The 22994-nt window shown below is 39.8% G+C and overlaps 2 protein-coding genes across 2 annotated transcripts; both read right to left on the bottom strand.

Moving 5' to 3' along the window:
* Positions 1-13900: 13900 nt before the first annotated feature.
* On the bottom strand, positions 13901-15193 carry LOC149614048 (uncharacterized protein F54H12.2-like). The gene is made up of 2 exons (XM_089858000.1): positions 14514-15193; positions 13901-14354 (listed from the first exon to the last, which is right to left on the bottom strand). The coding sequence occupies exons 1-2, from the start codon at positions 15191-15193 to the stop codon at positions 13901-13903; spliced, it is 1134 nt and encodes a 377-aa protein (XP_089714126.1).
* Positions 15194-19599: 4406 nt separating this feature from the next.
* LOC149614047 (uncharacterized) lies at positions 19600-22663 on the bottom strand. The gene is made up of 5 exons (XM_089857999.1): positions 22111-22663; positions 21915-22049; positions 20688-21761; positions 19953-20573; positions 19600-19886 (listed from the first exon to the last, which is right to left on the bottom strand). Exons 1-5 carry the CDS (start codon positions 22661-22663, stop codon positions 19600-19602), a joined length of 2670 nt encoding a protein of 889 aa, XP_089714125.1.
* Positions 22664-22994: the final 331 nt, after the last annotated feature.

Raw genomic sequence — 22994 nt, 5'->3', positions numbered from 1 at the left:
TTTAGCTCTGAAACATGATATGTTCCAGGCAATTCTTTGCCATTTCGGTGAGCCAACCTGTACGTTAGTTTTGATAACTTTTTCGAAATTTTAAAGGGACCTTCGTACTTATCCGCTAATTTCTTACTAAAGTCATCCGCAGCGCTGGATAAAAAATGTGTTTTACGTAACACTAAATTTCCATCCTGGAACTCGAAATCACGATGACTTCGGTCATAGTACGCTTTTTGCTTTTCTTGAGCAATTTTAATGCAGTCTTTAGCCTTTTCAACAGCTTCCTCCACTACCGAAGCTACTCTGAGACCATAAAGACTCTCAGTCTCAGACACTAAATATTCTTCCGGATTTCTATCTTTCAGAACGCTACTGGCCGTTCTCAGTTCGCGACCAAACATCAAGAACGCAGGGGTGTATCCTGTCGTCTCTTGACGAGCGGTCCTAATAGCCATGGCGAACTGAGAAATGCCTTTGTCCCAATCTTTGTGATTATCCTCTACATAGGATGCTACCATAGTTCCTATGGTTCTATTAAACCTTTCTGTTAGGTTACCCTGAGGAGAATATAAGGACGTATAGCGTTGTTTGACCTGCAACGTCTCGAAAACCTTTTTGAAAATACGAGAAACGAACTGTCTGCCATTGTCGCTTACTACGCAGGTGGGCAATCCAAATCGCGTAAAAATGTCATCGATAAGATGACGCACAATAGGCTTAGTAGTAGCGGTCCTTAACGGGAATATCTCCACCCATGTGGTTAAAGTGTCTGACATCACTAGCAAATATCGGAAACCTCTTTTGCTTCTCGGATACGGTCCTTTTAGATCTAAAGAAATAACCTCCCAGGGGTTAACTATTTCGCTTGATTTCATCAAGCCTGCTGGAGATACTGGAGGGGCTTTATTCTTCTGGCATACTGTACAAGAACGATAGTAATCTATGGTGTCTCGAGTGAGTCCATCCCAAACGAATTGACTTTGAACGCGGTGAAGGGTTTTCTTTACCCCGAAATGCCCTGCTGTGGGGATGTCATGGCTGACATAAAGAACTCGTGGTCGGAGGGCTAGGGGAACCCACACTCTAAAGTTATCGTGACTAACCATCTTTTCTACTTCTCGGTATAGAATACCATCACTAACCTCACATTGTGGACCATATTTTTCAACAAAATCTCTTAACGTTTTGTCAACCGGGGTCTTATCATTTTCTAAATATTGAAAAATCGCGCCCATTTCTTCGTCGTTACGCTGTGCTTGTATAGTGTCGTCACGGTCAAACTTGACTAATACCGGGCTAGAATTAGGGGTGCTAGATGTTATTGCACTAAGAATACCTATATCACAGTCGGAGTTACGCGTTAATTGTTCATCCCTAGTTAGGATCCGCGATTGTTCAACTACCGCTGATGTTTCGGTATGCTCGTCTTGTTCCGGTATCCGCGAGAGGGCGTCAGCTACAACATTATCTTTGCCGGGTATATGGTTTACGGTGAAATCAAAAGCTTGTAGCCTTGCGTTCCACCTGGCAAAGTTGCCGGTGGGGTCTCGCGCGCGGTAAAGCCAGCGTATTGCACTGTGATCAGTAAAAACTTCAAATTTTGACCCTTCTATGTATGGGCGGAACTTCTCTACTGCCCAGACGACAGCTAAACATTCCCGCTCAGTCGTGGAATATTTTCTCTCCGTGTCGCTAAGTGAGCGGATAGCGAATTGGACGACGTGTAGCTTTCCCTTTATTTTCTGCGACAGAACTGCTTTCAATCCAAGGTTTGAAGCGTCCGTGTGTAGTATGAAGTGCTGTGTATAGTCGGGTGAACTTAACACTGGAGCCGACGGCAATTCTCTCTTCAAGGTATTAAAGGATTGGTCTTGCTCGTCGCCCCACCTCCAATCTGTTTCGTTCTTCAAGAGGTGATGAAGTGGACTGGCGATTTTTGCGAAATCTTTTATAAATCACCTGTAATAGCTCGCCATGCCGAGAAAACGTCTAAGTTGACGGACGTTCCTTGGTGTAGGGAATTCGTCCATAGCTTCTTTCTTTTCTGGGTCCACCTTCACACCAAGCTCCGAAACAAAATGTCCCAAAATTTTGCATTCCTTTTTGCAAAATTGCGTTTTCGCTGCGCTCACTGTCAACCCTGCTTTCAATAACCGATTGAATACGTTCTCCAACGTTTCTATATGTGAATCAAAATCTGCGGAGGCGATAATTAAATCGTCCAAAAAAGCGCAGACGCCTTTTCCCGATAAATCAGCAAACATGTTGTTGACCATGCGTTGAATTGTAGCCGGTGCACCGGTGAGACCAAACATGACAACTTTTGGTCGAAACAATCCGCTCGGTGTCACGAACGCGGCGTTATGTTCTTTTGTGCAATATCCGAATTTTTCTATAAGGGGTTTTTTAAGCGCTGTTAGGCAAAGTATGAGTGGATCCAGGATCCACTAAAGCTAGTCGTACGCTCGAAACGAGCCCTACATCTACTTTCAAAATCGGCCCAGTCATGAAAACCGCCCTCTTCGTCAAACCAGTCAAACGCTGGACCCAACAACATGGTCGGCATCCATCGTTGAATAAATTCTGATTCCGGCTGATTGCTAGTTAGCATTACCTGTCTCGCTCGCTTCAAAAACTGTTTCAGTCCGGGGTCTGACGGATTACCGGTGTAAGAGGGAATGTTTAACGGGGTAGAATAAGTAAGGGATGGCCCTGGAAATACTGGAGGGGGAGCTACCATAGATCCTCCCGAGGCTGCTAAATTTGGACTTACGCTAAGAGCGCTAGCGTTGGACGGTACAGATACGGCGCTTGCCGCACCTGACGCAGAAGCATTTTGCATTAGAGTTTGAATCAAGTTTTGTTGAGAATTTTAGGTAGCGATTAATGAATCGATACGTGTTAATAATGCGTTTAGGGCATCCTGTGGCAATACTACATTTGGAGAAGCCTTAAGTGAGACATTTCCGCTATTATTACTAGTGGGAACATGACTTGTACCAGAATTAACATTACTATTACCTGAATTAACATTACTATTACCAGAACGAACATTACTAGTTAAACTAACACCTTGAGTTCCAAGAGGGATTGTCTGAACGGGACCTGCTGGGGGAACACTTTGCGTTTGGGCCTGACTCGCATTGGGATGAAGAACAGCAGGGAAGCTAGGAGTTGAAGGTTGTGATCTAATAGGCGACGGTTGCCTGGAATGCGTAGGGGTTGCTGACAAAGACATGGTTGCGTTCGCACCTTGCGCCGAATTATTACCTGGCTGAATTATCGCGTTGCGTCTCTCATAACGCTCATTACGTAACTGTTTTAATGTCTCTACTAACGTTGAATTGAATCTACTATAAGTATTATCCATTAACAAAACCTTTAGTTTCTGTTAGCACAATTAAACCACATAAACCATTCGATACAGTTCGTTAAAGAGAAAATCAAAAACACTTTAAAACATCCACAGTTACCGTAATTACACACTATCTTACAAACCTACACATCTAATCCTACTACTAGCAGTTCCTTACTTAATTACACTATTTACATATATTTGAACAATACCATGGTATTCTTTCTAACGCCCATCTTACACTTCGAATGAAGCATTTGTATCTCGGACGGACCCCCAGTTTATCGCGCCTTTTTCCTGCGGATAAATACTTTTACCTCCGGGCGGGTGGGGTTAGCGAGTCATGTCAATGTGTAGGGGATTATTTCTACTTGTGCGTTAGGAATAAGAAGACCATGGTTTGGGTTTCGCCAATACTCAAGATTTAATCATCAATTAAAGAAACAACAAACTACAACATATACATTGGCCTTACGGCCGTACCAATGCCAAATAAAGTAAAATAAAAATACATCTGTACATTACAGTTTGTAGCGAGCGTCCCGTTCCTTTATCGCCACGACGCGTAACCGGGTGCCGAATATTTACAAGTTATTTACATATATTTACAAGTCGCGCACCTCGCGTATGCCATCGGGGCTCTATCGCATTGTTCGGAACGCCGTAGTTCTCTAGAACTCTTTTTATCTTTTTGGCTCGTCTTGATGCTTCTGTTTCAAGATCTGAATCTCATATCATGTAGTCATCTGATCGAGTCCGTCTTTTTATGCATTTCGGTTTTGGACCCGCACCTATGTCCACCAATTGGGGCGCGTCCCGGAAGTCCGCGAAACCGCTTCGCAATCGAACGGAAGCCCGCGAAACTTTTGCCAATCAGCAAAGGGTTAACGTCACGTGTGGTGTATACGTGGAACGCTCGGCGTTGGTCAGAGGCATTCCCGGGGAATGCTCGACCATGGAGGTAACTTTTTCACGACCTCGAAAGTTCGAACACCTTAGCACTGGTAGTCGGGGTCGTGATAATAATACTAAAAGAAGGACGCTTTTACTTTTTACAATGACGGCGACGTTCGGTCGCCAACCAAAAATAATGCCATACCCAGGCAATTAGTATTTCTATATAACATTTTACTTTTTACAATGACGGCGACATTCGGTCGCCAGCCATACCTAGGCAATTGGTACTTTCTATATATCATTGGTCGAAACCCTTTTTCTCAGAAATAGAAAATACAAAAGAACTACTAGGCACGGAGTTGAACCATGGGGAATACTAGCGGTCCTCGTTTGGATGGTCACCGCTAAAACCTTGCGAAAGTAATGTTTAACTATAGATAGGATCAGGCGACATGAAAAGAGCGAGGCCTAACACTCTAACCATGGCGCCGGAAAGTCGTGCTAAAAATATTACCCCTTTGTTACTCTTCGAGCGACCAGCGCCCGTGAGAATTTACAGGAGGAAAAGGTAGAGTTTCTGTATGTTGGATAACTGTCAAGAATAAACCAAACTGATTTAAAAGAAAGATACGAGATATTTTTGGTGAATTTTAGGTTTGGTTTAAATTAATATGAAATAATTCGGTCTTTTCGAATTTCGCATTACAAAACTATGAAAGTACATAAAGTAATTAAACGCTGTTAAAGTAAGAAATAAAATTTTATTTGAAGGCCTCTATAGGCACGGTTTTAAAAATTTGGAGGCCCCTCAAGTAGGCCAAAATTTTCCAACGTAAGCACGTGCCTACCCGTGCCCACTGCTGGCGGCGTGACTGTTACACTCTCAAAAATTACCGTAACCAGACCGTTAAAACACTGTAAAATGTACAGTCATACGACTGTAACAAGTTTAGCCGTAAATACAACAGTCAATTTAGTTTTTTCCTCGTTTATGTTATTTGCTATTATAATTAACGGCCAAATCACAGTAGCCATTCCTGACGTTTAAAACAACGGTCAAAATGAAGTTCGTTTTGTTGACGGTAACAAACCATTACATAAAACAGTACAACGTGGAAAAGAGATAATCACTGTTAAAATGAATTTGAAATCGCATTATTTCCATCAGACGCTACAAACTCTAAAAAACAAAGGCTAACCGTTGAAAAAAGTATTCAGTGTAAAAACAGGCGTCAAATATCACTTTTTCTTGACTATGGCTCAGCTTTAAAAAATCCAATATATAGTATTAAAAAATCATGTATAGAAATACATGCCATACTCCATCCTTTTTGTCTACAGTAAAACAACATTAAACCTATAAGTTGTTTCTACTGTAGTTAATGTATAATTCAATATAAAATCCGACTATAAAATCTTCCTAGGATTTTCCCTGAATGATAAATTCTAGTTTAGTCGTTTTGAGAAACGTTATTCCTAAAATAATTTTAAACAGTTTTTGTTAGCGTTTGACTTCAAGCGTACACCTTTTTCATAATTTTTGTAAATTTAGGGTATATAAGGCAATTGATTCACAGTTAGTGTATGTAACTAAAGAAGAAAATAATTAACATAAATTAAATATCTTAAATTATTTATGTAAAACATCTGTTAATCCTCAAAGTTTATATAGAAGTTGTAAAGAAGATTTTCTATGAAGTCGACACACTATTTTCATTTCAGAGTTAGTATTTAGTAGTACAGACGTTGCTTAAATGCATTACAAATCATAGAAACTTTGTCCAAAGTTAATATTTTAGTAAGGATATCTTTAGTTAATAAAGCAGATTTCTCATAAAATACCAAATAGACGAAGAATATAGTGGAACACAACTAGATCATATTTAACGAGTTTATATGAAGGAAATTAGCATAAAAATTTCATATTTCATAATAATACTGCAGCTTCTACTCCTTGGTTCATACTCCTAGCTTGTTATTCTTAATGCTAAGGTGTTAGGTAATCTTATATATATTAATATGGTCTTTATCACGATAAAAGGAAGATATGGGAAATATTTTTCGACATAGCGTTGCCTTTAATAGTTGCGCAGATATAAAGCTCTGCTTCATTTACACATGCCAAGAACATCATTTAATATTCATATTTAAAATGGGGTGTTATCAATTAAATTTAGCTTTACTACATTTATACATAATCTAAATGCAGATCTTTACAATACTAGATACAAAGGAAAGTAATTCTTGATGTTATAATTTCCTTCGATGTCCTATTGGCTCGGAATGAACCAAAAGGTTAAGACACCCCTTGACACCCGAGGCTGGAGCTATGAGGTATACGGTGAAAATTAACGCTGTTACGTGTCCTCTATAGAACTCTATGAAAAGCCCTAACGGTTCAGAACGAGCCGAAAGTTAGGTACACGTTTAAATAACGTATAAGTTCAATGTATAGAATTAAGGGTCACGACCGTAACTTTATAGCCGTAGTGCTGAAGTACGATCAAGCTCTATCATCCATTCACTTGTACATAATCTCACTGATTGAAGCTAGTTCTGGGCTAATAAGACAAAACCTAATGATTCATGAATGGCATTTTATTGGTGTAACATCATTTTAGTTTACGGCGTCATAGAAAACCAAATGTTACCCGAATGTGAATATTTCCAGGATATTACGGGAGAATAAGGTTTTAATTTACGGTGTCATGGAATAGAAAATGTTGCGTAAATGCGAAGTTCACGTTTCGGTTACATTCATATTTACTGGGCCCACTTAAATTCAATATACCTGTATATAAAATTTAAAATAAAGTGCATGGCAACCGTTCAATTTGGCGAAGATGTAACTGTTAATTTTATATGCAACATACCGTTAATTTAATGGAAATTATTCATTGAAATTTTTTTTATTTAATCGCAAACTTATATAAACTACTGACAGCAAGATGTCGGTAATTTGACTGTAAATTTTACGGTAATTTCTTACAGTGTAGAAAAATATTTGATCAAATGTACATTTGCTGAAATTTTACACTTTTCCGTCTAAGTCTACAAAGACAGTTTTCATTAATATCTGTTACTTCAGTCCTAACTTTAATTAATTCGTTCAGAAACCTTAGGAGAATGTAAGTCTTAGGGCATTGTGCTCTTTGCTTTGAAGTCCAATAAATAAAATTTTGAAAAATATTGCATACATCATTTAATCTCCCGAGAATAATTTTTCTCCCGTGGCAAGTATCCCAAGAGTCTTAAACTCCAGGGAAACATGACTCCTTTCCCTTTAAAAAGATGAAATTTGTGTAAAGGAAAAATTGGCGCAACAGTGGTTAGTCTAGAAGACTAGAACTAACTTAGCTCTCCTGAAATGCCCGAATGTGCGTCTCTAACGACCTCCACCACTGTGACATTCAGTTGTGAGCCAAGGGTCAACACTTCTTGGGCAGCAGCTCTGAATGCTAAAAGTTCCGTGTTAGGATTTTGCCCTCCGCATGTCTTACATCTTTGGTCATAACAGAGACAACTTTTTTGTCTCCGCGTCCGCCAAAGTGTAAGAACAAAACAATGCAGAGTGCCCGGGGCTACCCTTTCTTCCATCTCCAGCTAGAATGACTTTTCGTCCACATAAGGACTGAAAAGTTTCCTTTTGGGTTTTTGCCAGAAACGGTCAATAGATAGTTTTAGGAAATGAAATGAAGTAATATAAATTAATGTAAATATTCCAAGCTATGTTACTGTACATTCTAGAGGTGAACAAATAACTCTCATATTCCCAGTACACTACCTTCGAATTACACGCAGTCACTTTAGAATTGCATAGCAATAAAGAAAGCGTGTAGCCCTTTTAGTATAATTGCAATGAGTGAATTTTACTGAATGATTAGCTCCTATTTATACCTTCTATGGGCGTACATAAAGAGGCGGGGTAGGTAAAGCATAAAATGAGTCCGTCCCAACCAATTAGCGTTGACTTGGTATAGAAAACTTGTCATTTTTATATAAAGTACCACCATTAAATGTGGAAGCTCCCGTTTGCAATCCTTTATTCAGCTGGTAAAAAATCATAAATCATAAAAGATCATAAAGGGGACTTTTAGGATGTCACACTTACATTATACTGGGGCTTGTCAATAATCACCCCACTTTTTTGGCATGTTTGGTTTGAGATCTAGTCAGAATTTAGTGAAGATTTGCCTAGATAAGACGTTAAAAAGTGAGATGGAGGAATTTCATGTCGATCGATATACTCTCGCGCTAGTGGCCGCCTATCCTGCCCTTACAAGGCCAACGGTGTGGAATGCATCGAGCGCTGCAATTGTGGGGTGGTGGAAAAGAAGGTACTTGTTTGCCAAAATCAGGCAAGACCAAGTACCTCAAGTGCCCCACCACCGGAAATTCTCGGTGGTGGAAGAGGAAAGGTCCAGCGAGGAGTCGGACTCCCAAAATGAAGCGCCACCAGAGGCAGCCTCTGAAGAAGAACTTTCTGTGGTGGAGGTAAGCTTCGTTTATTTTTTTCTTGGTAAGGGCATAAGCTAAACTGAACCTCACATTACCTACTTAGACCCCCCATTTCAGTATAGGCTAATTAGCGTATTTGATTACTGACCTCGTTTATCATTTCAATAGCCTACTCCCGCGGAAACAGGGCCGAGGAAACAGCCTACCCTGGCCACGAGGGGTTGATACCCCATGGACCCAGCCATGAGTGGTGGCATTCGCTGAAATGGGGGTTTCGGACGAAGCAACGCCAACGTCATTTATAGATATAATAATAATAATATAATAATAAAATTTATAGATATAATAATTTTTGTGTAAAATAGATATAATTTTAGAAGCCGGAAGGGAGAACAGAGTAATAAGGGCGCGCGACAAAGTCCAGACCTTCGGGACCGGTGGGGGCGGTTATGATAGAATAGGCGGGTCATAGCGACAGAGGTCCCCGTCATCAACGTCATCAGAACGTTGTTAAAGTGAGCCAATAAGCTAACTTAAAATTTTCATTACGTCATGGAGGAAATCCTCTGCACTGGGCTATGAGTGGGACAGGAGAAAATACTAACCGTTCTCCTCTCCTGCTTCTAAAATCACATCTATACCTGGTAAAATAATTGGTTTTTTTGAGGAAAAATTTCATGTACGAAGTACAATGACCTCCTTTAGTTTTAAGGTATTAGTTTGTTACTATGTTTTACTTTCGGCTTTCTAGTTGGAGCACACTTTAAAAGAAATTGTCAAAATTGAATTAAAAATATATTTTACCTTGCACATTAAAACTATTAAAGAATATATCTGGTTTGGAATAACTTTTTTCCTTTTATATTTACTTTACATTACACATAGCTATAAAATGTTTTTTATTAAAGACATTATTTTCTTGGTGCCTTTTTTAAACTTCTACACAAACTTTTTTTTGGATTTTAAAATAACCCAAAACAATTCAACATGCACGTTTTAAATGTTGCGATATATATATTTTTGGCCCTCTTTTGAAGTTATTCACACAAATATGTTTTTTTGAAATAAAAACCAAAACTAATGAAACTTAAAGTTTTAAGCATTACGAAATATATATATTTTTTGAAGCCTATTTTTCAAGTTAATTGTTTTAGATGTAACTAAATATATATATTTTTAAATTACTTTCACTGAGAGAAAAACTAAATCAATTTTTCACAGCTATTTTTAAACTTTGAAAAATGGCGTCAAAATCTAAAGAAATTCTTCATATCGTGTACGCAAATTTATAGTAAATAGAAAAAAAGATAAAGAAGGGATTAAATAAGTATTTTCAGCGTATGACATAGTGTTCCTCTTGAACAACAAGATCAAGATCGCATGCGCAGTTAATTGGCAATTAAAATGTTACGTTGTTCCAACTGCTTCGGGAACATTCGAAAAACAAATTGCGCCATGTGCTTCAAGGAGCCTCAAAAATAAGAACCAAAAGAGAGATTTCAAATTAACTTTTAAAGAGCTTCGTATAGATAAGGTTCTTCTTTCATTCTGATGTAATAGCATCCATGGTAATTCGGATTAATTCCCGAAATCTTCCATTTTTTCAAAATATTTAACGTAATAATGGCATAATAGTTGCGGATAAATAGCGCGTTAGAGAATAGTAAGCCTCGATACCCGCAGGCAGCGCAGGGGGGGATGATTTTTTCCCCCATGGTTTTTACCCGCGAAGGGGGGGACGAATTTTTGCCCCCATGCCTCCATCCCCGGAGGGGGTTGGTGTGTCTCCCCCTCACCTCCTCCACCTGAAGGGTGGTGGTTGTTCTTGAGTGTATGCTCTCTCTTTGCGCTAAGTCCCCTTTTTTTATTCTGACTTTCACTTTCTCTTTACCCAGCCCGATACCCGCAAGAGCGCTGTGAAGGCCGGAGAGTTTTTTTTTCTCTCTCTTGGTTCCCTCCTGACTTTCACCGTCTCTTTCCCTTTGACCGTCTCTTTATTTTTACGCTTGCGAATGTACAAGCCTAGCGGCGAGCGCCGCGAGAGCGCTGTGAAGACTGGAGAGTTTTTTTTAAAGCGGGGCATTTTTTTTACTTTTGCGATATGTATAAATCAAGAGGCGTTAAATATTTTATCCATGTTTTATTTTTTTTACATAAAGTGTTTTTTCTAGTAAAGTATTAATATTACGGATGCGTTCATTAAAATGCAATTTATCGATATAATAATAGTTAAAACGATCCTCGTAAGGTATTTTATATATTACGGTAAAAGGGCAAAAAGTAACTTTTTTTTTTTCACCATTGTAAGAGTCTTTTAAATTCGTCTTTTCTTGATAAGACAGATATAGTCATCTTTTTCCGAAGTAACGTCTACTTCGATAGGCACATTGAGCGTCCGTTTTCCAAGAATGAAGGGGCATTCAGGGTACAATTTTCTATGTTTATCGCGTACCGATTCCGAGGTTGTCCATACTTGAAGAGTCCCGTGGCAAAAGAAACATCTGAAGGTATGGTCCGTGTGGACTAGCGTTTGTTGCCCGAAAATGTATGGACAGTCTGGGTACAATTGTCTATGTTTATCGTTTACCGATTCCGAGTTTGTCCATACTTGAAGAGTACCATGGCAAAAGAAACATCTGAAGGTATCTCTACGGCCTAAATAAAACCCGTCTCGCGCTAGTTCGGCTGCATCAACGTAAAGCGACGGCCACGATTGGAAAGTTTTTAAACGGGCTTCTTCCGAATTCATGTCGTATTCAACATCTCGCGGTTCTTGGGGTCGCTGAAAATTTCTTGGACGTAGGTATCCAAAATTGCCTTTTGAATGACAGACTTTGGAATGCGAAACTCCATATAATCAGAGCGGGCGGTGGGTGGTACGTCGTGACCCTTGCCGTCTTCGATCGGTACGTTGTTTGTTGGAAGTCCGCGGATGAAGGGACAACTAGGAAAATGACGTTTGTGTTCTTCGTGCACAGAATCCCGAATTTTCCAATCGTTTAATATACCGTGACAAAAATAACACTCTACGGTATCGTGACCATACGTATATAAATAAAAAAATCCGTCTCTAGCTAGATCTCGGGGATTTCTATACGGACCCTTCCAGCGATGGAAACTTTCACGTCTTTTCGCCTCGGTGTTCATACTAGTTATGAAACCCAACGTTCTTTTCCGTTTGCTTATATAATTCAACATGTACAACACCCCCCTAGCGGCTAAAATAATAATTCATGCCCAGACCCGTTCGCCCCTCACCTTCCACCCCCACACCCCTAAACTTTAACTTTAACTAAACTCAAACTATATCAAGAGCCGACCCCCATACCACCCCCCATACCACCAAACTAAACCTATAACAAGAACTAGAACTGCCCCCCACCCTCTCTCTCTCCCCTATCAATCATGCCCAGACTTGTCAGCCAGCCCCGCAGACGTTCTTTGTATACAAAGTTGTTTACGACATTCGAACCAAATGGATCCCTCCCCTAGCGGCTAAAATAATTCATGCCCAGACCCGTTCGCCCTCCCCCCGCACCAAAAACTAAACTTTAACTACACTCAAACTATATCAAGAGCCGACCCCCATCCCACCCCCCATACCACCAAACTAAACCTATAACAAGAACTAGAACTGCCCCCCACCCTCTCTCTCTCCCCTATCAATCATGCCCAGACTTTTCAGCCAGCCCCGCAGACGTTCTTTGTATACAAAGTTGTTTACGACATTCGAACCAAATGGATCCCCCCAAGATTAAAGATAATTCGGGCCCAGACCCGTTCGCCATCCCTGCTATGAACCTCTCACCCCCCCCCTTTACAAATGTTGTTTACGTCACTCGTCTGCAAATAACACGACCAGACATGTTCTCCCCCCTTCAGAGAATCTGTTTTCAAGCTGTAATATGTGTATGTTGAAAAAATAAAATCATTTTTAAAGGAAAAAATACATTTATTCATTTTTTTTACATGTAAATATCATTAAGGATATCTAGATTGCACGAAATATTAATTTCGGCCTTGTTAGAGTGCGCCCATAAGGCGTAAATTAAAGCCTTGTCAAAGGCGCAAGCCGTTCGGTGCTTACCGACGGGGTGAGGGTACAAGCACCGTACGGGAAGAGAAATGATGTCCGCTGTCGTGGCTTTCGGACACTTGAAGTCGTTCAAGTCGTGAACCGTTCTGTTGAGACGGTCAGAGAGAAAGGTGACTTTTTCGTCACCCTTTGAAAAGATTAGGTCGACCCCCTGTAGACCGGCGGCGAGGCATTCGTCGAGTTTGGCGTATGAGGTTAAGCCGGCATTCCAGTCCAATCGGTGCAGATTACGCGAAACCCACTGGTTTTGCCGTTGTTTTGAAATCGAGACGTGTGATTTATTGTACGGCGGCGCGAATGTCCAGGAAACGGTAGCCGGCTTGGCCTCGATGGTTGTTATGGCCATTTCTTTCACGATAATGTCCGTGGTGCCATCACTACGAGTGCATCCGTTCAGGTATTCTAATTCAATAACGGCGGACTTCATAATAATAACTAGCAGCGAGTCTGTGGATGACTGTTTAAAACCGAGCCGGGAGTAGATATGAATCCTCTAACGACCGTAGGGCTTCTTTTATAGAGATTGGTTGACGTCATAACACCAACCGAGTCGGGATTGGATACGAGAATTCACGGGGTGTGTGTTTCTCTTATAGAGGCTGGAACGGCTGACGTCATAACACGGTCTAATACCGAGTCGGGATTGGGTAAGAGAATTCAGTGGGAGGGCGTGGTTCTCTTATAGAGGTTGGAAATGATGACGTCATTCATCCACGGATCCCTCTTAAATTTCTTGAAAAACATGTTTGTGCTTCTTCTCCTCGTTCTGTGCATAATGTATACAACGCAGTATATACCGCAAGCGGAACTGTCGGGGGGCTGCAAAGCCCTCCTATTATAGTTTATTTTCGTAGAATTTTCTCTCATAAATGTTTTAATATCTTCTGTCAAGGGACCCAACCCCAAGGAATCAAAATAATAACATTGTTTATTCCCATCGATATAGAGACAAATCCAATGACTACCGTTTCCTTTGTGATTATCTAGATTTATAACAATGGAAGCCGGGTATCGAAGGATATATTTGGGTAGAACATCGCGCGGGTATACGCCCATGAATCCGCGGGTGTATCTCGAAACCCTTCTTATGGTTGAAGCGTTCATGGCGAATCTACAACGACTGTTCTATTATGATCTATGTGCATTAAACTTTGAAATTCTGAATAAACGATCAAACTCAGCGTTTCGGGTACTGGTTCTTCGAACCCGAGTTCAAGTCGCAATTGTCCTTGTCGTATAGGGTTGTAATGATTTATATCTGACGCGGTACCGTCTTGAGTCAAATCAAAACAGTAAAGCGTATAACCTTTGGGATACTCCTTCATAGATATTTCGTTACCATCGTCTTTGTAATGAGTACCAGATCCGGTAAACAGAGAATAATATGATCTAGTGTAAAGACCCTTTTTGAAATTTGGTCGCAAAGGCTTAGCTAGTACTTGTTCCGAACCGATAATCGGATTAATATAATTCACGTTAAAGTTTTGGAAGTCGAAAGGGTTCCAGCTCAATTTGCCGTTATACGAGTTATGAGTTACTAAACCCGCTGTTAATCTGTTTGGTAAAACCCCTAAATATACGTTATCTATAGTAGTTTTTTGAATATTTGCCGAAATGGTAAAAACTTTCACTTCTGTCCTAGTGAATGGATATTTTGCCGTGGCTTTATTCCAAGCCGATTCTAAAGCTAGCATTACTCGAGGGGCTACTCGCACTTTACGAATATATAAACCTACTTCGAGTATTTCGTGTTTGTACCATACGCCACCGGGGGGAGGAGCTCCGAGCAAAACAAAGCCTGGTTTATTTCGGGTCATCCTGATTCTAAGACTAACGCCATTGGGTATGAATTTTGAAACGTTAAACATATCAGCGTGTAGGGCTCCGTACATTTCAATCTGTTTCGAACCCTTTGCTAACTCTTTCCTAACAAGATGTCCCTGGTTTTCAGTTGCAGAAGCCATTTTCCCAGCCGTGTCTTTATGCCATAAAGAAGAAGTTAAATGAGATTTTTTCGCGTCTCCTCCATAGTTTAGCAATGTTTCTAGATAGGCTTTGAAGGCGTAGTTTCCGGTTGAAGATGAAATAGGCGTATCATTGGCGGTTACTTCTACCGTATCCCAGAGCGAATGTAAAAAATTGTTGACGGGTCCTACGTTATCTGTGTCATCGATATCGGTACCGTCCGTATGTACTATTTTAGCTCTAACATAAAGCATAGTTAGAGAGGCGTCAATATATACTTCACCATTTCCAGGAACGTAAAATTCAATCTGAGAGTCTCCATCCAAAACCGAAATAGGTCGATAGCAGACATATTTGGCCGATTCTACCGATGTTTGAATCGGGACAGATTCGAAAAAGTCCAGCTCAGATATTGTCGCTTGAAACATGTTTAGGAGTATATATCGTGTCGTCTTGACCTGTAGGGTATACGACGGCGAACTGGTTTTATTTTCCTGGTAGCCGCTCGTTTTATACCTTTTTTACTTTGAGCCCGTTTTCGTTTCAAGGGTTTTTTACGTCTGCGACGTTTCCCCCCTCCCCCATGCTGTGTTCTAATATCATCTAAAGTTTCCGTTACTCTTTTCTTAGCGGCCTCTTTAATATCCTTGCCCGATACTACGTCACTGAAAATTTTGGTCCCTGTACTAACGGCTTTTCTGCCGAGGAATTTGGCACCGCTTGTAAGCAAAGGCCTAACAAACCTTGCTAAGCCTTGGAAGAACGATCCTATCCCATGTCCTTTCAAATTAGGGTTAGTCCCTATATAATAACTTCCGGTTCCGGTTCCGGTTCCAGCTTGGTTATTGTAATATTGCTTGTAGCAACATTCTCGCCTTTCTAAGACGTCGGGCTTAGGCATCGCAAGTGTAGTTTAACCGTTAAGCTCCCGTATTCAAATGGCGCCGGTTCTCCCAAACTATTCCTTATATTAACTTCGATGATATCAAAGTAATTTTTACCAACGGGTACGTAATGAGGATTGGTAAAGGTTTGAAATATTTGAGACCCGTATGGTTTCTTGGCATCAACCGAAACGATCCGTAGTAAAGGAACCGAATGATCGCCTACAATCTGATCGCTAGCGATATTTAAATAGATAAATAACTGGTCCGGAACGTGGTAATTCAAATTAGAGGGTCTTTCGCTACGACCGATACATTCGCTAGCTTCATCGTATCCGAGAATTTCGGCGATGGGTTTTTCGAATTTTAAATAAGGTTTCAATAATCTTTCAGGTTGGTTTATAGTAATGTGCCCGGTTACGTTATCGTAAATCAGCCGCAGTGTTGGGCCATTTTTGTCAAACGAATTATTTATGACGTTTATTAAATGTTCTATAGACTTGTAAAAGCCCGGGGGAACGTCGGGCGCAACTATGGTCTCCCGCCTAGCGTCTTTACTTTTTCTCTCTCTTTTCTTTCCATCGACTACCTCCCCTACTGTATATTTGCTCCCGTATCTGGAAACGTTATGAAAACTAACATCACGTTCTTCCTTAGGCCTTGGCACGTTGTAAAAAGTAGACGTATACATTATATCTACTAGAGACACTTCCCATTTTCCATTTAAATGAATAGGGTTAGGTAGCTTGGTACAGTAATGCGCCCTGGTATTATCGGGAAATAACGAGCCGTTGACGTTTCTTGGTAGGGTTAGGTAAAACGATTGATTCGACATCTTCTCCACGAACCCAAGAGGTTTGGGTTTTCGGGTAACCTTCCTAAGATACTAATAACTGCAATTTTCCACGCCTTTTTCGCCGCTTTATAATTTTTTCAATGTTGAACCTTTCAGGTTTAACCCTTTTCTGAACCTCTTCGCGATAGAACACGCCACTTATAGGGTTTCCTTCCAGATCCTTTAACTTGTAAATCACTGGATCACGGGCAGTTCCGATAAAATCAACTTGGAAAACTTCGGTGGAGTAATTGGCTTCGTAACCCTTTTCAAAAACCATTTTTACTTTGCTAACCCTAACGTAATCACCCACTTTTATTCGGGGAGGAGGGCGTTTTTTCTGTCCTTTGTTTTCAGTCCCGTAAATATTTCTATACACTTCTAATATATTGGTTGGCTTAACGTTATTCGGCGTCATCTTAATAGTACTATGCCAAGCGCCGTTATACGCCGACACTATATCTCGCAGGTGGTCGATATACCTTCTAGTATGGAGATGGGTAAACAGTTTAAACATACGAGACTTTAGCGTTCTATTCACTCTTTCTACAATGGGGGCGTGGTGGACGTCATTCTCGGTTGTAAAAAATTTAACCCCCTTTTCTTTGAGAAATTTTCTGACCGAGGAATTCAAAAATTCCTTCCCTTTATCCGTTTCTATTCTAATCGGTATTTGGTCTTTGAATATAAGAGCTAAGGCTCTAACAACTTCTTTTCCCGTCTTACGTAGTAAAGGCACGACCCATAGTTTTCTACTAAAACAATCTATACACGTCAATAGAAACGTGTAGTTATCATTATCTTTGGCCAAGGATCGCATGTCAACCAAGTCTATTTGGTACAAATCACCGATATTGTGAACTATAATTTGGCGTCTCTTAAACTTTTTACGAGCCGTTTTATGCAAAGTATACGGGGTGGAACTTTCCAAAAACGAAATTACTTCCGCTTTCGATATACCATCATCTTTAACAGCTCGATGTAAAGCGTCTATTCCTGAAAACGAAGCGGGGTTAGAAGGATCATAGTATATGGTTTTTAATTTTTCGGTGTTGTTGGGTTGAAGCTCAGCCATTTTGGTATTATAGAAGAAGAAGATTTCCTTTTCGTAACGTAACGAGCCCCGCTTGAATTTTCTTTATTGTAATTTCTTAGCCGTCTCTTTAAGGGCGTTCTTTTTGGCGGGGAAGTGAGATGAAGGAGAGGAGGAGGGGGAAGGATGGGGACTGGTTCGGGAGAGACGGCGTTTTTTGGTCCTTCAATTTCTTTTACAATGCTATGAAAATCGCTCCAGCCTTCGGGTATTTCTTTAAGGGGGGTAATGTAATGGTATACTAACTGCGCTATATCAGAATTTTTGATCTCTCGTCCGTTTACAAAGACTCTTCCTTCTTTCGACCACCTTAAGGTTTCGCCAAGCGATTGCAACTGAGTAAAAACCTTCTTTGCTCTCCCCTTATATTTGAGGGGGAACATGTTAATCCATTTTTCGGTCGGATCCGGCACGATTTCTCGAGAAACGTTATTGTACCTTTGGACTAGCTGCTGGTACATAATCCATTTGGAGCGATCGTCTAACGATTTGTTGTTTAAAACCGTTTGCATCTCCCTATTCAATTCTTGCATAACATCTGTCTTTAGAGTATCAGCGGGTTGAATAGCGGGTTGAGACGGTATTTGCCGTTCATTCAAGGGTACCAAGGTCATTTTATGGTACATTACGAACTAAAAGCTCCGATAACCGAGGAAAGAAGCGGTACGAGTAAAGAAAAAAGACCTTCTCCCTTTTGGTTCGATAAAATAGCCCTTTTCTTTTTCCAAGCTATTCTTTTACTAGCTATTTTGCGTAGGTTATTCTTATACCTGTATAGCCTACTTCTTTGAGCCAAATACAATTTCACGTTTCCGTGTAGCGTATTTAAAACTAATTCTGATATAGCGTCTATTAAACCTTTATCCGCGGATCTTATAAAGGCGTGTCTAGGTCCTTTTTTAAGTTTACTCAAGAGGGCGAGAACGTCTCGCTGTGATGTAATCGCACGGCGTTTCATAATTCAAATGAATGCTCGTGTATGATACGAGTCTTATTTATCTTTTTTTGGGCACGTACACTACCATGATCTCATCGGGAAATATGTTTGTTCTAACCCTATAATCTTCGGGACAGTTTTGCTTAAAATCTAATAGCAAATACGAATGAGGTTGTTCAGTAGCGTCCATGTAACTCTCCATTAAAAATTTCGGGTTACGCGGGTACATTTGTCTAGCTAGATAATTTATTTGCAATTTATCTCTAACCTGCTTGAACAGTATCAAATAATTTGTGTTTAAACTTATGTCCCTAGCATCGCTGGATTTATGATAAAGATTTTGAGTTAAATATAGCATGCTTAAATTACGATGATGACTAAACTTGGTAAAAATTTAACCGATCAAACCTGATTTGTTCTGATCCATTAAATCTTCTATTACTAGAAGACAATTTCGAGAGCCGTCGTACTCGTTCATATCCGGCAAACCTTCCTTAAAGACAACCAAACCTTTCAACCTGTCGTAAAATGGTTGATATTCTGAATAATAGAAAATAATTTCAGCGATATTGGGTTCAAACATTTCCCGATGATTTTTAATGATTCTTTCGCAAAGAAACGTCTTTCCAGCCCCACTCGGTCCATTTACCGTTATGGTACACGGATGATAAAAGGGAATCATTGTTCTCCGAGTTCTCGAGCTTAAATAAATTAAACTTTAAGTGGCCAAACGTTAATATAGGGGTCGCGCGCGTCTTCTTCTTCTACGTGTCGCGGAAATGATCGCGTCGTGCAAAGCAAGGAAACGCGTCGCGTGTCGCGTATGACAGGGAAACGCGTATGACAGGAAGCGCGGGAAAAAAAGGAACAAAATCAGTTTAAAATTTTTTTTATTTTAAATATACAATATACACTTTTAAATAAATAAATTAATAAATTAGTCAATAAATTAATAAATTAGTTTTAAATAAATAAATAAATTAGTTTTAACCTTTTAAATAAATTAGTTTTAAATAAATAAATTAGTTTTAAATTAATAAATAAATAAATTAATAAATAAATAAATCAATAAATTAGTTAATAAATTAAGTTGGGTTCTGGTAGCCATAGCGGACTGTTTTGAAATTGTCTAGTATACGGATTTTATCGACCGTGGCTCTATAAACTTTGTGAGTGTCTATAGAGACAAGCGTGTGATTGGGAAGTCTAGTAATGTGTCTCGGAATTGGAACAGTTATGGGCAAAAGGAGTTTGTCTAAATCAACGCCTAGTAATCCTTTTAAAGTTTCGTGATTGACTAGTTTCTCGTTAGAGACATTAAGACGAAACCCTTTGACTTTGGTTGTATTGAACCTTTTGCCAGAGTCTGGATCTGTTTCCCAATAACTATAGTTTTTGCATCATCCACTGACAAAGGTATCAATGTAGGCGTTTTTACCATAACCTTCCAATTCGTTGGTCATTTCACCCAGAAAGTTACCAGTTTCTATTAGCGGTATTCCCAGGGGGGACATGTACACAAGAGAATCTGTATCGTAATAATAGCATTTATCCCCAACAATTTCCAGATATTCTAATAAACAAAGTCGGGCCATAGCCGTTGTATAGCAGGCTATAGAGACGTTGGTATGCTTCAAAACAACGTCGGCCTCAGTCGTAGGAACCCATTTGACTAGCAGCGTTTCTTCATTTATGGTTAAAACGCTTTTTACTTCAACATCCGGGTTACTTAAGAGTTCGTAAAGTCTGCGGGGTTCTTTGATAATTTCCGTTTTGGTTGGTTTCACTCTTTCCCCGAATTTACCCCAAAGACTATTCAAAGCAAGTTTTGCTACGCTACGCAACCCTTCGTTTCTTTTAATCTTGACTGGGTCTAAAAGTACCCCCTCTCTAATTTTAAAATTTTTAATATAATTGTCACGTTCCTCGGGGGTAACGCAATTCGAGGGGTAACCACTAGCCGTCTGCTTATGAAGAAGGAACGAATCAACGTATTTTTGAAACAAGCCGGCCTCGCCAGTTTCAGGGTTATATTGTCGCACCTTGTATTTCCAGGCCTCTATCTTTTTTAGGATAACATAACCCCGATTTACAGCGGCACGAAGTTCATCAATCACCCAAGTGCCGATTAGTTTTCGCTCTTCGTCGGAATGGCGACAGTCTCATTGGAAACGTTTCAAGGCACACTTCCGGCAAAGAGTGAAAACTAATTTATTGTTTAACCTTGTTGGCAAAACGGGGTGAAAGAGGCTAATTGGCGGTAAAACTTCGCATTTCAGAAATCCATCGAATGTAAAAATGTCGGGAATATTATCCAGTAAAATTTCTGGGTGCCCGACTGGCAGCTTCTTTCTCTTGTTGACGAAAGGATATAGACTAGTTACGTCAACGTAATGCATTTTCTCGCTGCCGGATACTTTATGGTATAGTTTAAGTACCGACGTTCTACCACCAAAAAAGGCATCGCGAGGATTTAAAGGTTCGCGTACTTTTTCTTTAATGTTTTCTGCTTCCAGAAAAACACCAATAGCCGGATTATCGGTTTTATCTTTAGTCCAATCACATTCCCACTTCGTTATTACTTTAAAACCCGCTTTCTCGATTCGTTCCTTCTTTTTTAAAGTTCTGACGTACAAGGTGTTCAAGGTTTGACCAGGATCACCTTGCAAAGATTGGTTACGGTTGACTTTGTAGCATTTGGGGCAACCATGGAAATAACACCCGTTAAAATATAGAACATCTTTATCACAAAGACCGTCCACTTTCATTTTCAAAACTTTGGCTTCAGAGCCGTTAAACGCAGACTGTATATTTACGCCGTTTTCGTGAGAATACCAGGATAACCATTCTATAGCCACAAGTGACTGATTATCAATCATTCTATAGAGGTTATGAGGAATAATGCCTATAGAATCTTTATCCATAAAGTGTCTCCTGTATACCCAACTACACAAACCGGCTTTAGTACACGCGACCTGGAAAGGTTCCACCTGGGCAATGTCCAAGAAAATTTTTCTAAAAGCTAGACAACCTAACTTTAATATCACAACATCCTTGATGCAATAAAACTTTAATTCCTCCAGAAAATTAAAGCCTTTTTTCTCCTCAATTTGTTTATCGTACCACTCCATAAACTCTTTGAGATTTTTGGAGGTTAAATTTTCCGACCCGTAAGCTTCTGGAGGAGGCATTTGGTTTTCTAAGACATAATTTGTTGCTAATTGATTATTAAGGTCGAAGACGTGATCTTTAACCACGTTAAATAAAAAATGAGGGAAATAACCCTTTGTCGCATCTTCTAAGCCGAAAGTGGCGGCGAATTTAGAGAGTGGTACGGAGATAAAATTGAAAGAGTCAAGGAAATTCAAATTAAAGACAGTTAAATTTATAATTTTAGTGCCGTTAATTATGCAGTTAGGTTTAAATTCTTCGCCTAGAGCCATAATCTCTCGCAATAGAAACTGATTATCGTATCCGCTAGCATTATGAGCCAATAAAGTTACCTTCTTGACAGAGGCTAATGTTCTTAGAAAAGCTAAAAAATTTGAAACAGGGTTTGCTCCTTCAAAAACTCTGTCTCGGACCTAGTGACCCACATTTCCCGCAGACGAAACCAGCCTCGGGCACATCGATACAACTTTCGCAGACCATCTCTGATACGCAAAGGAGAGGCTGGTGGACTAACGCCCCTTTTTTTTCCTCAGATTCTAATATCTGAATCGCTTCAAAATCATAAAAAATATAAAGCAAATCAGGGACAACTTTCTGTTTCTTAGCTTGGCGAACTTTAGGAGGTTCTTCTTTAATTACCTGAACGTAACAATAGTGTGGACTGGGAGTGTATCTACTGCACACAGAACAATAGGTCTCACAGCACGTATGGGGCTGATTTTTACGCTTAAATAAATTTATTTGCGTGAAACATTGTTTGCAATGAAATAGTTGCGCGCAAATACTCTTCCCGTCTACACCATCTTGTTTATGGTAATTAAAACATTCATCTCCTTTGAAAACCTTGAGACATTTGTCACACGCTCGGTCAGCACCCGTACAAGTTTGAACTCGTAAACAATTGTAACAATAAAGATTGCAACTATGATCTCTCTTGTTTCTAAATCCTACCAGACAATTTTCACAGTAATGGTCCATCCCGAACAAAGGTCTTAAAGACGTGACGACGTTGTAATGTCTATTTTGATTAATTAATATCAAACGAGGTCTATTGTCGTCATTGTCGATTTCCCCCAAAATCAACTCGGGCAAATTATTTTTAAAAATATATATTAATATATTATATTGCGCTAATTCGGCTTTAAATTTTTGTATAGATTCTACTTAACCGCAGTCTTTCGGGTTAACTTTAGCTTTGCGGCAAAGCTCTATAGCGGCATCTCGTTGAGAGGCCGTATCGCCTCTATCCGCTCGTGTGTACGAAATCGACTTAAATTTGTTTTTAAGCGCGATATTAGTCGGGTTTTTC

The sequence above is a fragment of the Phalangium opilio genome, unplaced genomic scaffold (assembly GCF_054372755.1).
Source record: "Phalangium opilio isolate 3A_F unplaced genomic scaffold, DU_Popi_V2 ptg000229l_1, whole genome shotgun sequence".
NCBI classification, from domain to species: Eukaryota; Metazoa; Arthropoda; class Arachnida; order Opiliones; family Phalangiidae; genus Phalangium; species Phalangium opilio.
Note: the sequence above shows the minus strand (reverse complement) of the source record. Positions and strands in the feature narration are given on the sequence as shown.